This window comes from Indicator indicator, chromosome 22 (genome assembly GCF_027791375.1).
Source record: "Indicator indicator isolate 239-I01 chromosome 22, UM_Iind_1.1, whole genome shotgun sequence".
NCBI classification, from domain to species: domain Eukaryota; kingdom Metazoa; phylum Chordata; class Aves; order Piciformes; family Indicatoridae; genus Indicator; species Indicator indicator.
In genome coordinates this window covers 18,448,779-18,461,904 of record NC_072031.1, presented here as the reverse complement: position 1 = coordinate 18,461,904, position 13,126 = coordinate 18,448,779, and the positions used below count along the sequence as shown (strand labels likewise).

The window sequence follows — 13,126 nt, the reverse complement described above, 5'->3', positions numbered from 1 at the left end:
TGGAACTAGAGGATCTTTAAGGTTCCTTCCAACCTGAATCATTCTGTGGCTCTCTGAATCTCTGAGAGTCTGCCTCTTGCCCTGGCCTGGCCTGGAGAGCAGGGTATGCCCCGCAAGGAGCAGAGGGCAGGGGCTTGTTCTGCTTGCCCTCCTATCCTGCAGCACATAGTGGTGAGGTCAGGCAGCAGACCATCTCCAGAGGGCACAACCTGACCTGCTGCTCATCATGAGCTATCCTGCCAGGCACAACCAGTGCCTCTGAGGCCATCTGGCACCGTCTGTGCCAGCTCTCCCTTCCTGCCAGGCAGTGATCCTGGATGCAGGCTGAGGGGGTGGTCACAAGCATCTCAGGGCTGATCCAGACAGCACCTTCCAGAAAAAGAAAAAAAAAAAAAAAAGGGGGTTTCCCTGTTGAGTTGGAAAAAGAAAAATTTCCTGTGGCTGCCCAGAGCCTGCAAAACTATTTTCACTCTCCACATCTGGCCAGAGGAGCCCTCTTGCAAGTGAGCTGCTTCCTTCTCTCCCAGTGAAAGGTGCAGTCCAGGTTTTCTTGGAACACTTCAAAGCTTGCAGGCAGTTTCCTGGCATTCATGGAGTTCTCTGCCCCTGTGGTAGTGTTTGTGTAGTGTTTGAGCAGTGTCTGTGGAGTGTTTGTGTTAGCCAAGAGCTGCTTGACATTTTCTCAGTGACGTTCTGGCCCCAAAAACCTGGGCAGGCATTTGAGGAGGGGGAGGTCAGCTTCATGTTTGAGGGTGTGGTAGGGCAAGCAGCCAGGAGAGACCTAGGGGCAGGAGGTGGCACCTCTGTGAGCCCAGCAGCCTTTGCCAGCCAGAACTGTCCCCTTTGCATGAGCAGAACACTCTTAATTCCCTTGAATTGCTGTGGATTCCTTTCCAGCAAGCACAGGAGGAAGGTTTCTGCCCCTGGGGGGGCTTCATCTGGAGGTGTGCCAGATCCTGCTGGGTGTGGTATGTGGGGGTGTGGGGCTGGGGGACCTGCTGCAGGGGTGCCAGTGGCATTTCTGCCAGGGCATGGGTGAGCTAGCTGGGGGCATGGCCCTTTGTGGTGAGCTTGAAGGTGTTTAAGCTGGAATCTAGCAGCAGCTGCCTCTGCAAGGCCTCCTTGGCTGTCCCTTCCCTGCTTGCTGCTTCTTGGGTGCCTGACAGGCACTTCTGGGCTGCAGGGGTGGACCTGGGCTGCAGGAATTGACTTGGGCTGCAGGAATTGACCTGGGCTGCAGGAGTGGACCTGTCCTGCTGCTTGCTGCCCAGAGAAGGATCCTCCATCCCTAGCTGCTGAGGGAATCTGCCTCCTCTGCATGGAGTGGCAAACAGAAGGTGGTTGGGTTTTTTTTTTTGGTCTGGGATTTGGTTTGGGAATGAGAAGGTGCTCACCAAGCCAGAAGAAGGCTTCTGGAGGGCTTGAGGGGCTGGTGGCACAGGGCAGGAGGGGTAGATGGATGCTGGCTGCTTTGCCTGCAGCCCTTCATGGCTGGTAGCTTGCTCTTGCTGCAGCTCGCTGGCTGCCAGCTGTCAGTGCTCTGCCCACGGTTGCAGGGAGCCAGGCTGGGGCAGGCTGGGCTGCCAGCCTCCCTTCTCACCCCTTCTGGGGGTCAAGAGGGAGGGGACAGGCTCTGCTCAGTTGCACCCTGGGATGGGCCAAGGGGCAATGTATATAAACTCCAGCACAGGAGGTTCCAGCTCAACATGAGGAGGAACTTCTGCACTGGGAGGGTCCCAGAGCCCTGGAGCAGGCTGCCCGGAGAGGTTGTGGAGTCTCCTTCTCTGGAGACTTTCCAGCCATGTCTGGATGTGTTCCTGTGTGACCTGTGCTGGATTCCATGCTCCTGCTCTGGCAGGGGGGTTGGACTGGATGATCTTTGGAGGTCCCTTCCAACCCCTAACATCCTCTGATCCTATGATTCTCCTCTCACTGTGGCACCCTCAGCTCCCTGGGAGCTGTCTGGGTCTAAGGAGCTGATAACCATCCTGACTGGGGCTGCAAAAGGTGCTGTGAAGCAGCTCCTGGGGTGGTGCTGCTCCACCCTTGCCTCTGCAGCAGCTTTCGTAGAACCATGGAATCATTCAGGCTGGAAGAGACCTTTTGAGATCCATTCCAACTCCTTTTGGTGCTGCCAGGCTTTGGAGCAGAGGCTTGCAGGATGAGCCTGGCAGCTGCCCACTCAGGGAGGGTGCAGCTAGGCTGATGGGTGGTGCTGTGAGCCAGGTGGGCCCCAGAGAGGGGCTGCCCTGGGGGGCTGCTGGGCTGGGGCGGTGTGGGCAGGTGGCTCTGCTTGTGCCAGGGCTGCCCTGTCTCTGGGGGTGACTCACTGTGAGTGTGCAGTCACAGCCCTGTCTGCTGGTGGGACAGCAGTGTTTTGTCAGGAGACTGCTGCAAAGGGAGACAAAAAGACAGCTTGGAGGGCTGGCAGATGCTTCCTAAGAGGGGGAGGACAGGAGCCTCCAGCACCAGCCTTCCCTGCCCTTCCCTCAGCCAAGGAGGGGTTCTGCTGGCAAAGTGCTGTGAGCATTGCAAACCCCCACTCTTGTGTGCTGCAGGAGGAGGAGGCACAGCTTGGAATCTTCAGCAGGCCCAAAACCCTGGGCTGGAAGGGCTTTGGTGGCTTCTCCAGGCTGCTGTCTGCTCTTTGCTCCCACTGCTTAAGGAAAGCTGTTGCCTGCCTGCTGCTGGGGAGGGCTCCCTGAGCTCTGTGAGGCTCTGAGGAGCAGCTGGGGTCACTCTGATGGCTTTGCAGCAGGGAGCACAAGCTCAGGCCCCTGCAGGTCAGCAGTGACCCTTGGAGAGGGATCACAGCAGTTTGTGTTGGCTTCGGGCCTGAGCCAGCTGGTGCAACACCAGGCTGGAGGCAGAGGGCTGCCCACGAGTTGCTGGGGAGTGGGAGGTGGGGTGCTGGAGGTTGGGAGGGGGGTGCTGAGGGTTGGGAGGGGGGTGCTGCCCTCCCCTGAGGGCCTGGCATTCACCCCTCTCCTCTCTTGCAGGGTGCTGAGGGTCGGCAGTGGTGCCCCTCTGATGGGAGGATGGTTGTGCTCAGGCAGTTTGGGCTGCTGCTCTGGAAGAACTACATCCTGCAGGTAGGCTGGCACCCAGCTGCTGGGGGGGCAGCCTGGGCACAGCAGAGCCTGATTCTCCAGCAAGCCTTTCCCACCAGGGCCCAGGGCATCTCCTGGAGGCCTGTGCCTGTGGTGTCATCCTGCTCTCGTGCCAGGGGCGAGGCTCTGTGCTCGGCTGGCCCTGTGCCCTCTGGCACACCTTGTGCCGTTGCCTCCTTTTGCAACCCAGCTGTGATGAGCTCAACTCCCCCTTCTCATGGGGCAGGATTAAACCCAGGCAGCCTCTTGCCTCACGGGGGAGTTCTTCAGCTCCTCTGGAGGTGCTGATTGCTGCCCCCCAAAGTCAGGTTGGGTGGGGACCTGGGCTGGTAGAAGTGTCCCTGCCCAGCTTGGAACAAGGCTTGGAACTGGATGACCTTGAAGGTCCTTTCCAGCCCAAGCCATTGGATGATTCTCTGCACAGTACCCCCAGACCCCCCAGGGCCCAGGTTTTCTGTCCTCCCACAAAAGCATCTTTTTGGGGGGGGCTTAAAAAATGAATCCAGCCTCATCCTGGCATCTCTGCCAGCCCTGTAGGGCAGCTGCCTAATGATGTCCTCAAGGGGCTCCTTGCCTGCTGCTGGATGAGGCTTTTACACCTCTGGGCAGCCAGTGCAGCTCCACTGGGACCCAGAGCCTTGGCACAGGCTGGAGGAAGAGGAGGGAGCAGAGCTCACCACAGCCTGGCTTGGCACTGGCAGTTACCCTGCTGCAGGTCTTTGCTTTAAAAATAAACAAAAGGAAGAGGCCTGTGCTGGCTGCTGCCTGTGCTTTGCTGTGCTGTCTGTTGGCTGCTGCCTGAGCTGTGCTGTGCTGCCTGAGCTGTGCTGGCTGCTGCCTGAGCTGTGCTGGCTGCTGCCTGAGCTGTGCTGGCTGCTGCCTGAGCTGTGCTGGCTGCTGCCTGAGCTGTGCTGGCTGCTGCCTGAGCTGTGCTGTGCTGCCTGAGCTGTGCTGGCTGGTGCCTGAGCTGTGCTGGCTGGTGCCTGAGCTGTGCTGGCTGGTGCCTGAGCTGTGCTGTGGTGCCTGAGCTGTGCTGTGGTGCCTGAGCTGTGCTGTGGTGCCTGAGCTGTGCTGGCTGCTGCCTGAGCTGTGCTGTGCTGCCTGAGCTGTGCTGTGCTGCCTGAGCTGTGCTGTGGTGCCTGAGCTGTGCTGGCTGGTGCCTGAGCTGTGCTGGCTGGTGCCTGAGCTGTGCTGGCTGGTGCCTGAGCTGTGCTGGCTGGTGCCTGAGCTGTGCTGGCTGCTGCCTGAGCTGTGCTGGCTGCTGCCTGAGCTGTGCTGGCTGCTGCCTGAGCTGTGCTGTGGTGCCTGAGCTGTGCTGTGCTGCCTGAGCTGTGCTGGCCTGGGCTGTGCTGGCTGCTGGCTGCTCCCTGTGCCTCCTGCTGCCTTGGTGGCCTTTCAGCAGCACTCTGTGAGCAGAAGGACCTGCAGCAGGGCTGATCTGCAGCCAGCAGTGTGCTCTGTGGGTGTGGTGGGTCCCTGTACATCTCCTTCTGCACCCCAGACACATGTAGGATGATCTGGATGTGTTCCTGTGTGACCTGCCCTGGCCCTGCCCTGGCAGGGGGGTTGGGCTGGATGATCTGCAGAGCTCCCTCCCAACCCCTGCCCCCTCTGTGATCCCTTGATCCCACGTCTCCTCTGCAGGGGGCACAGCAGCACTTTCTGGTCATGCTCTGGGGCCAGGGACACCTATCATTGTGTTCTCCAAGGACCCAAGCTGGCTCCCATCTCCCGGCCCTGGCACACAACCTCCCCTGCTCCCAACCTCCACCCAAAGCCAGGCTCCTGCTGAGGATGCAGAGCTCCCAGGCCATGCTCAGCCTGCTGTGGAGGTGGATGTGGGGCGTGTGGCTGGCTCAAGGCTGGGGCAGCCCTGGCCAGGAGGTGATTATGGATGAGTGTCCCTTGTCACCTCTGCAGCAGGGCAGCTTAAATGGCTTCTGCAGCAGCTGTCAGCCTGAGCCTTCAGGGAGCCAGGCAGCTGCTCTGGAGGCAGCCCAGGAGGCTGGGAGAGAGTAACTGGGTAGTAAATCAGCAGCAGGCAGCTGGTCCTCCAGAGCTGCAGTTAAAAACCCATCAGACATCTGCAGCCTTAGCTCTGCTGAGGGTGGCCTTTGGAAAGGCTTCTCCTTGCCCTGTCTGCCTGCAGCTGCCACCTCCTGGCCGTGCTGCCAGGGCTGGTGCCAGGCCCAGAGTGGGCAGCTCCTCTCAGGCAAGCCCACAGAAGGGCCTTTAGCTTTGGTGCTGAGAGCTGGGCTGATGTGGGGAGTGGTGCACACCCCCTGTGCCCCCTCCTGACAGAGCCCCTGCCTGAGGGCTGAGCTGCTCTGCTCCTGCCCCACTGAGGCTCTGCCCACCTTGCTCTGGCCTCACTTGCTGCTTCCCTGCCTTCTAAAGAGCAAAACCTGATGGGGAAGGACTTTGGAGCAGTGGGGACAGGCCAAGGGGGGATGGTTTGGACTCAAAGATGGAAATTGAGAGTGGAGAGAAGGGAGAAATGTTTGGCAGTGAGGGGGGGGGGAGAGCCTGGCCCAGGCTGCCCAGAGAGGTGGGAGCTGCCCCATGGCTGGCAGCAGTGCAGGGCAGGTTGGTTGGGGCTGGGAGCAGCCTGCTCTGGTTGTTGGGAGTAGAGGAGTTTTAAAGGTCCCTTCCCACCCAAACCAATCTGGGATTCTATGATTCCACTCTGCAGAGGCATGAGAAGTGTGGCTCCATGCTCAGCACAGCTCCACACCTGGCAGTTGAGAGCTGCAGAGGCTTTGGTGGCAGCTGGGCTGCTGCCTGCAGTGCTTGGCTGGGGCAGGCAGGAGAGCAGAGCAGTGAGGAGCCCTGGGGGGTACAGCCCCAGGCCGTGCCCTGCCTGCAGCATGCTCACCTGGCATGGGTGCCTGACATCTGCAGAAGTGCTCCTTGTGGCATCCTGGCCCAGCATGGTGATCTGTGGGGATCCAGGCCCTGGCACTGCTCTGCCAGTGGCTGTGGGGCTGGGCAGGAGGTGCAGGAGGTGCTGTGAGCAACTCTGAGTCTGCAGAGGTGCCAGGGAGGGACTCTGCTGTGGGATCCAACCCAGCTGCTGAGCTGGCAAAATGGTGAGAATAAACCTCCTGGTGCTCCTCCTGCCTGCTCTTCTTCTTCTTTCCAGCCTGGCAGAAGGCAGGGTGGCAAACCCCCTGCCTTGTAATGCCCTTCTTAGCCAGAGCCCTCATGAGAGGTTAATGCTGCTGGGAACATGGTCTGAGAGAGCAGCCCTGAAGCCCTGCACCCAGAGCTGCTCCCTGCTGCTGGGACACCTCAGGAGCTGTCACTGCAGGGATGGAGGTCTGGCATCCTGAATGCCTGCACCCAGAGCTGTTCCTGAGTACAATCATAGACACCTGGAATGGTTTGGGTTGGAAGGGACCCTAAAGATCATCTAGCTCCAAGCCCCTGCCATGGGCAGGGACAGCTCCCAGCAGTTCAAGGCCTCATCCTGCCTGGCCTTCAACACCTCCAGGGAGGGCACAGCCACAGCCTCCCTGGGCAACCTGTGCCAGTGTCTCCTCACCCTCACTCCAAAGAATTTCTTCCTCCTCTCCACTCTCACTCTGCCCTCTCCCAGCTCCAAACCGTTGTCCCAGGGGCACTCCCAGCCCTTCTCCAAAGTCCCTCCCCAGCAATCCTGGAGCCCCTTCAGGTCCTGGAAGGCTGCTCTAAGGTCTCTAAAATGCTCCAACTTTGCTGTCTGGGTGCATTCCCCAGCCTCAAATTCCTTGCCCAGTTGCTTGAACCTCAATTTAAAAAGCCAGTGAGCAGGCAGGGCTGGGGTGGAGGCTGGGCTGTGGCTGTGTTCTCAGTGCTGTGCAGGGGCAGCAGTGTGAGCAGCTGGAGGCTGCCAGGTCCCATCCCAGGCTGGGATGTGGAGCACATATCCTGCTCTACCTCCAGCAGCAAGCACTTCCCCAGCTGCAGTGGCTTTGCTGGTGCCTGCTTTGTGTCCCTGCTGTGTGCCCATCCCACCTGGTCCTTCAGGGACAATGTTTTCAGGTCCCAGCCCTGTGGGCCCTGGGCAAGGTTGCTCTGCTGTGGTGAGGGCTGTTCTTGTGGTGGCTGTCCCCACACATGGTCCTGCCTGGCCCTACCTCCATGCCTGCTCCCAGACAGGGCACTGGGAAGGGGACAGTGACCAGCTGGGCTCTGTCAAACCCAGCACTGCGTGGGGAAGGCTCTGAAGGAACAGTGACAAGGGCTGGAAAATCCTGCAGGATGCAGGAAGCAGCAGAGCATTCCACAGTCCCCAGCAGGATGGGGCTGGAAGGGACCTCTGGAGCTCCCCCAGCCCAAGCCCTGCTCCAGCAGGGCACCCACAGCAGCTTGCCCAGGAGCACAATGCCCAGGGGGGGTTGGAAGCTCTCCACACAAGGACACTCCACAACCTCTCTGGCCAGCCTGCTCCAGCCCTCCAGCACCCTCACACCAAACAACTTTCTCCTCCTGCTCACATCCAACCTCCTGCCTGCCACTTTGTGCCCCTTGCCCCTTGTGCTGGCCCTGGGCACCACTGAGCAGAATCTGGCCCCAGCCTCTTGCCCCCTACCCACAGCTCCTTTAGCTCTTGCTGAGCATTGCTCAGCTGCCCTCTGGGGCTGCTCTTCTGCAGGCTCTCAGCCCCAGGGCTCTCAGCCTTTGCTGCTCACAGAGCTGCTCCAGGCCCCTCAGCAGCTCTGCAGCCTCCCCTGGACTCTCCCCAGCAGTTCTCTGTCCCTCTGGAACTGGGGAGCCCAGAACTGGACCCAGTGCTCCAGATGTGGCCTCCCTAGGGCAGAGCAGAGGGGGAAGCATCGCCGTCCCCGGGCTCCAGAAAAACTCAGGTTGTGAAACCTTCTGAAATGCAGCAAAGCCTCTGCTGGGTGGTGCCTGCAGCCCCTGGGGCTGGCTCTGCTCCCCCTGCAGTGTTCCCATCTCACCCTTCCTCCCTTTCTCCCGCCCCCTGCAGAAGCGTCAGATCCTGGTGACGCTGATCGAGGTTTGCCTGCCGCTGCTCTTCGCTGCCATCCTGATCGCTCTGCGGCACCGAGTGCACTCCATCAGCCACCCCAACAGCACCCTGTACCCCCCCCAGCCCGTGGATGACCTCCCAGCCTTCCTCTACCGCCGCCCCCCCAGCAACCCCTGGCAGCTGGCTTACGTCCCCTCCAACAGCAGCGCCGTCAGGAGCATCGCCCAGGCGGTGGAGAGGGCTTTGCCCATCAGCATCCGAGGTGAGCAGGGGCCAGGGCTCCACAGGAGCCAGTTCCAGCTCTTACAGAGTCATGGAACCATGGAGTTGGTTGGGTTGGGAAAGCCCTCCCAGAGAGTCCAGTCCGACATAGAATCAGTCAGGGTTGGAAGGGACCACAAGGATCATCCAGTTCCAACCCCCCTGCCGTGGGCAGGGACACCTCACACTGGAACATCAATCCAACCCCACCATGGACACCAAACCATTGCCCCAAGTGCCATAGCCACAGGGTTCTGGAACACCTCCAGGGATGGGGACTCCACCACCTCCCTGGGCAGCCTCTTCCAACCCCTGACCGCTCTTGCAGCAAAGAAGTTTTTCCTCATCTCCAGGTTCTGACTTTTTCCTTCTCTCTCAAGGCAAACTTTCAAACTTGGAGCAGCAAACTTTCAAAATGCTCCTGTGGGGCTTTGCAGGCAGAGTTGGAGTGGTCATTGCAGTGACAGGTGACAGAAATCCCACACAGAAATAAACATTTGGGACATGGACTGGGCACTGAGGAGGCCACACCTGAGTCTAGCCCCAGCCTCTTGCCCCCCACAGCTCCTTTAGCTCTTGCTGAGCATTGCTCAGCTGCCCTCTGGGGCTGCTCTTCTGCAGGCTCTCAGCCCCAGGGCTCTCAGCCTTTGCTCCTCACAGAGCTGCTCCAGGCCCCTCAGCAGCTCTGCAGCCTCCCCTGGACTCTCTCCAGCAGTTCTCTGTCTCTCCTGAACTGGGGAGCCCAGAACTGGACCAAATAAGTCCAGCTGTGGCCTGGCTATGGCGGAGGAGAGGGGGAGGAGAACCTCCCTTGCCCTGCTGTTTTTGGAGGTGGTTGGAGCCCATGATGAGCTGCCAAGCTGTGTGCCCACGTCTGCCTTCCTTCCCCTCTCTGCAGCTCAGGGCTTCGCCTCGCAGCAGGACTTTGAGGACTACGTCAGGACTGACAACCTCTCAGGCAGCGTGCTGGCTGCCATCGTCTTCAGGCACCACTTCCCCCACAGCACAGCCCCTCTGCCCCTCCAGGTGAGCAGGACAGGGGGCACAGAGGCACAGGGGGGCTGGGGACATCGGGATGGGAGAGGCAGCAGCCCCCTGCCCCGCACACCACAGGCTCGCAGGTTGTGTCAGTTGTAAGGGACCCCCCGAGGTCATCCTGCCCAACAGCCCTGCAGGCAGCAGGAAGAGAGGAGCAGATTCAGGTTGGATGTGAGGAGCAAGTTCTGCACCAGGAGGGTAGTGGAACGCTGGAACAGGTTGCCCAAGGAGGTGTTTGCAGCCCCATCCCTGGAGATATTCAAGGTGAGGCTGGACAGGGCTCTGGGCAACCTGATCTGGTGGAGGATGTCCCTGCTGAGTGCAGGGGGTTGGACTGGAGGAGCTTTGGAGGTCTCTTCCAACCTACAGAACCACAGAATGGTCAGGGTTGGAAGGGACCTCAAGGCTCAGCCAGTTCCAACCCCCCTGCCATGGCCAGGGACACCTCACACCACAGCAGGTTGCTCACAGCCACATCCAGCCTGGCTACAAAAACCTCCAGGGATGAGGCTTCCACCACCTCCCTGGGCAACCTGTGCCAGTCTCTCACCACCCTCAAGGGGAACAACTTCTTCCTAACCTCTAATCTACCTCTCCCCTCCTCTAGCTTTGATCCATTCCCCCAGTCCTATCCCTACCCCACACCTTTAAAAGTCCCTCCCCAGCTTTCAGATAGTGGAAGGCCACAAGAAGGTCTCCTTGGAGCCTTCTCATCTCCAGGCTGAACCACCCCAGACCATGTGGTGTGAACCTGGAGATCTGTGTGAACATAGAATCATAGAATCAGTCGACTAAGGTTGGAAGGGACCACAAGGATCACCCAGTTCCAACCCCCCTGCCCTGGGCAGGGACACCTCACACTGGATCAGGCTGGCCAGAGCCTCATCCAGCCTGGCCTTAAACACCTCCAGGGATGGGACCTCAGCCACCTCCCTGGACAACCCATTCCAGGCTCTCACCACTCTCCTGGGGAAGAACTTCTTCCTCATGTCCAGTCTGAATCTCCCCACTTCCATCTTTGTTCCATTCCCCCCAGTCCTGTCACTCCCTGAGATCCTAAAAAGTCCCTCCCCAGCTTTCTTGTAGCCCCCTGCAGATCCTGGAAGGCCACAAGAAGGTCTCCTGGGAGTCTTCTCCTCTCCAGACTGAACAACCCCAACTCTCAGTCTCTCCTCATAGGAGAGCAGCTCCAGCCCTCTGCTCATCCTCGTGGCCCTTCTCTGGACACCTTCCAGCATGTCCATAGCCCTCTTGTAACAGAGGCTCCAGAACTGGACCCAGAGCTCCAGGTGTGGTCTCAGCAGAGTGGAGCAGAGGGGCAGAATCCCCTCCCTGGCCCTGCTGGCCACACTTCTCCTGCTGCAGCCCAGGCTCTGCTTGGCTCTCTGGGCTGCAGGCTGCCCAGCACCACATCAAGTCTGACCTTGAATGACTGCAGGGATGGAGCCCCCACTCCTTCCCTGGGCATCCTGGCCCCCCCAGCCCCTCAGAGGCTGTGGCTTCTCCTTGCAGGTGGAGTATGAGCTGCGCTTCAAGTCCAGCCCCAGGAACGCGCCGCGGAGCGAGCAGACAGGGCTGAACCCCAACCTGGACCGGGACTGGCACACCAGCTACCTCTTCCCCCTCTTCCAGCTGCCTGGGCCCCGGGAGGCCAAGTATGCTGATGGGGGGACACCAGGTGAGGCCACCTGTCCTCTGCTGGGTGCTGCTGAAAGGCCAAAGATGGGAGGTGATGGCCTCTGCTGCAGGGTGGCTTGGTGGCAGAGTCACCAAGGATGGGTTTGGTTGGGAGAGACCTTTCGGATGAGGGAGTCCAAGCATCAACCCAGCACTGCCAGGTCACCACCAAACCATACCCTCAGCACCACATCTCCATGGCTTTGAAACCCTTCCATGGATGGGGACTCCACCACTGCCCTGGGCAGCCTGGGCCAGGCTTGGACAACACTTCTAGGGAAGGAATTGTTCTTCATGTCCAACCTAAACCTCCCCTGACACAACCTGAGGCTGTTCCCTCTTGTCTTGTCACTTGTTCCTTGGGAGAAGAGCCCAACCCCCATCTGGCTCATCATCAACCCAACCCCACCATGGACACCAAACCCTGGCCCCAAGTGCCATGGCCACAGGCTTCTTGAACCCCTCCAGGCATGGGGACTCCACCACCTCCCTGGGCAGCCTCTTCCAATCCCTGACCACTCCTGCAGCAAAGACATTTTTCCTCCTCTCCAACCTAACCTCCCCTGGCACAATTTCAGGCCACTGCCTCTCCTTCTATCCCCTGAGCCTAGGGAGCAGAGCCCAAGCCCCAGCTGGCTCCAGCCTCCTTTGAGGGAGCTGCAGAGAGCAATGAGGTCTCCCTCAGCCTCCTCTCCTCCAGGCTCAACACCCCCAGCTCCCTCAGCTGCTCCTCCCCAGCCCTCTTCTCCAGACCCTTCCCCAGCTTTGTTGCCCTTCTCTGGACCTGTTCCAGTTCCTCAATGTCCTTCTGGGAGTGAGGAGCCCAAAGCTGACCCCAGGATTCAAGGTGTTGCTTCACCAGTGCCAAGCACAGGGGAACAATCCCTGCCCTGCTCCTGCTGATGCAGGCCAAAAGGGATTCACTGAGCTTTCAAAGAATTAGTTTAATTTGAAGTAATTAAATGAATTCTTTTAAAGGAATGTTGTTGATTTTTTTTAATTAATTAATCCATTGAGTGCAGGGTGGTTTTTTTCCCTTTTTGCTATATATTTATTATTTATCCTATTTCAATCCATTTTTCACCCTGTGAACTTCCTGGCATCCACTGGCCTCTGGGTAGCTCCTCTGAGCAGGTTTGGAGGAGAATCAATTTTCCTTCCCTCAAGGTTTTAAGACCTCAATTAATTTTTTGCCCCCCCCCTTTTTTTTTTTTTTTTTTTTTAGGTTTTAATGGAAAAACTCTCTGAGGGCTGGAAGTGCTCAGTGTTTGTGGTGCTGCTGGGAAGCTGGAAGGCTAACCAGAGCCACTCTGTGGTTTGTCAGGAGATGCCAACCCAGCCAGCCAGCCAGAGGCAGTGGGCACAGGGCTGGCACTGCCCCAGGAGCTGCTTTTTGGGAGCTTCCTCTGTGGCTGCAAAGGGATAATCCCCTCAGGGGTTGGGTTTCTCCTTCTGCCACTCCATAAGGTGTTGATTGATGACCAGCAGTGTGCTCAGGAGCCAGCAGCAGCCTGGCCTGGCACAGCAATGGGGTGGCAGCAGGAGCAGGGCAGGGGTTGTCCTTTTGTGCCCAGCACTGGGGAGGGGCACACCTTGAGTCTTGGGTTCAGTTTTGGGCTCCTCACTCCAAGAAGGACATTGAGAGCCTGGAGCAGGTCCAGAGAAGGGCAACAAAGCTGGGGAAGGGTCTGGAGAAGAGGGCTGGGGAGGAGCAGCTGAGGGAGCTGGGACTAGATGACCTTTGGAGGTCCCTTCTGGCCCAGACCATTCTATGATTCTATGAGCTGGGGGTGTTCAGCCTGGAGAAGAGGAGGCTGAAGGAGACCTCATTGCTCATTGCTCTCTGAGAGGAGGCTGGAGCCAGCTGGGGCTTGGGCTCTTCTCCCTAGGCTCAGAGGCAATGGCCTGAAATTGTGCCAGGGGAGGGTTAGGTTGGAGAGGAAGAAAATTTTCTTTGCTGCAGGAGTGGTCAGGGACTGGAAGAGGCTGCCCAGGGAGGTGGTGGAGTCCCCATGCCTGGAGGTGTTTAAAAGCCTCCTGCTGAGGGAGGTGGTGCTGGGGGAGG

At 59.1% G+C, this 13,126-nt stretch overlaps 1 protein-coding gene across 1 annotated transcript in view; it reads left to right on the top strand.

Moving 5' to 3' along the window:
- The first annotated feature begins 3,008 nt into the window (after window positions 1-3,008).
- Window positions 3,009-13,126, top strand: part of ABCA3 (ATP binding cassette subfamily A member 3) — a 46,112-nt gene continuing 35,994 nt past the window's right edge. Inside the window, exons 1-4 of the mRNA XM_054391044.1 lie at window positions 3,009-3,092; window positions 8,083-8,347; window positions 9,245-9,372; window positions 10,897-11,062. Coding sequence (XP_054247019.1) covers window positions 3,039-3,092; window positions 8,083-8,347; window positions 9,245-9,372; window positions 10,897-11,062 — 613 coding nt within the window. The 5' untranslated portion in view covers window positions 3,009-3,038. The remainder of the gene's footprint in view (window positions 3,093-8,082; window positions 8,348-9,244; window positions 9,373-10,896; window positions 11,063-13,126) is intronic.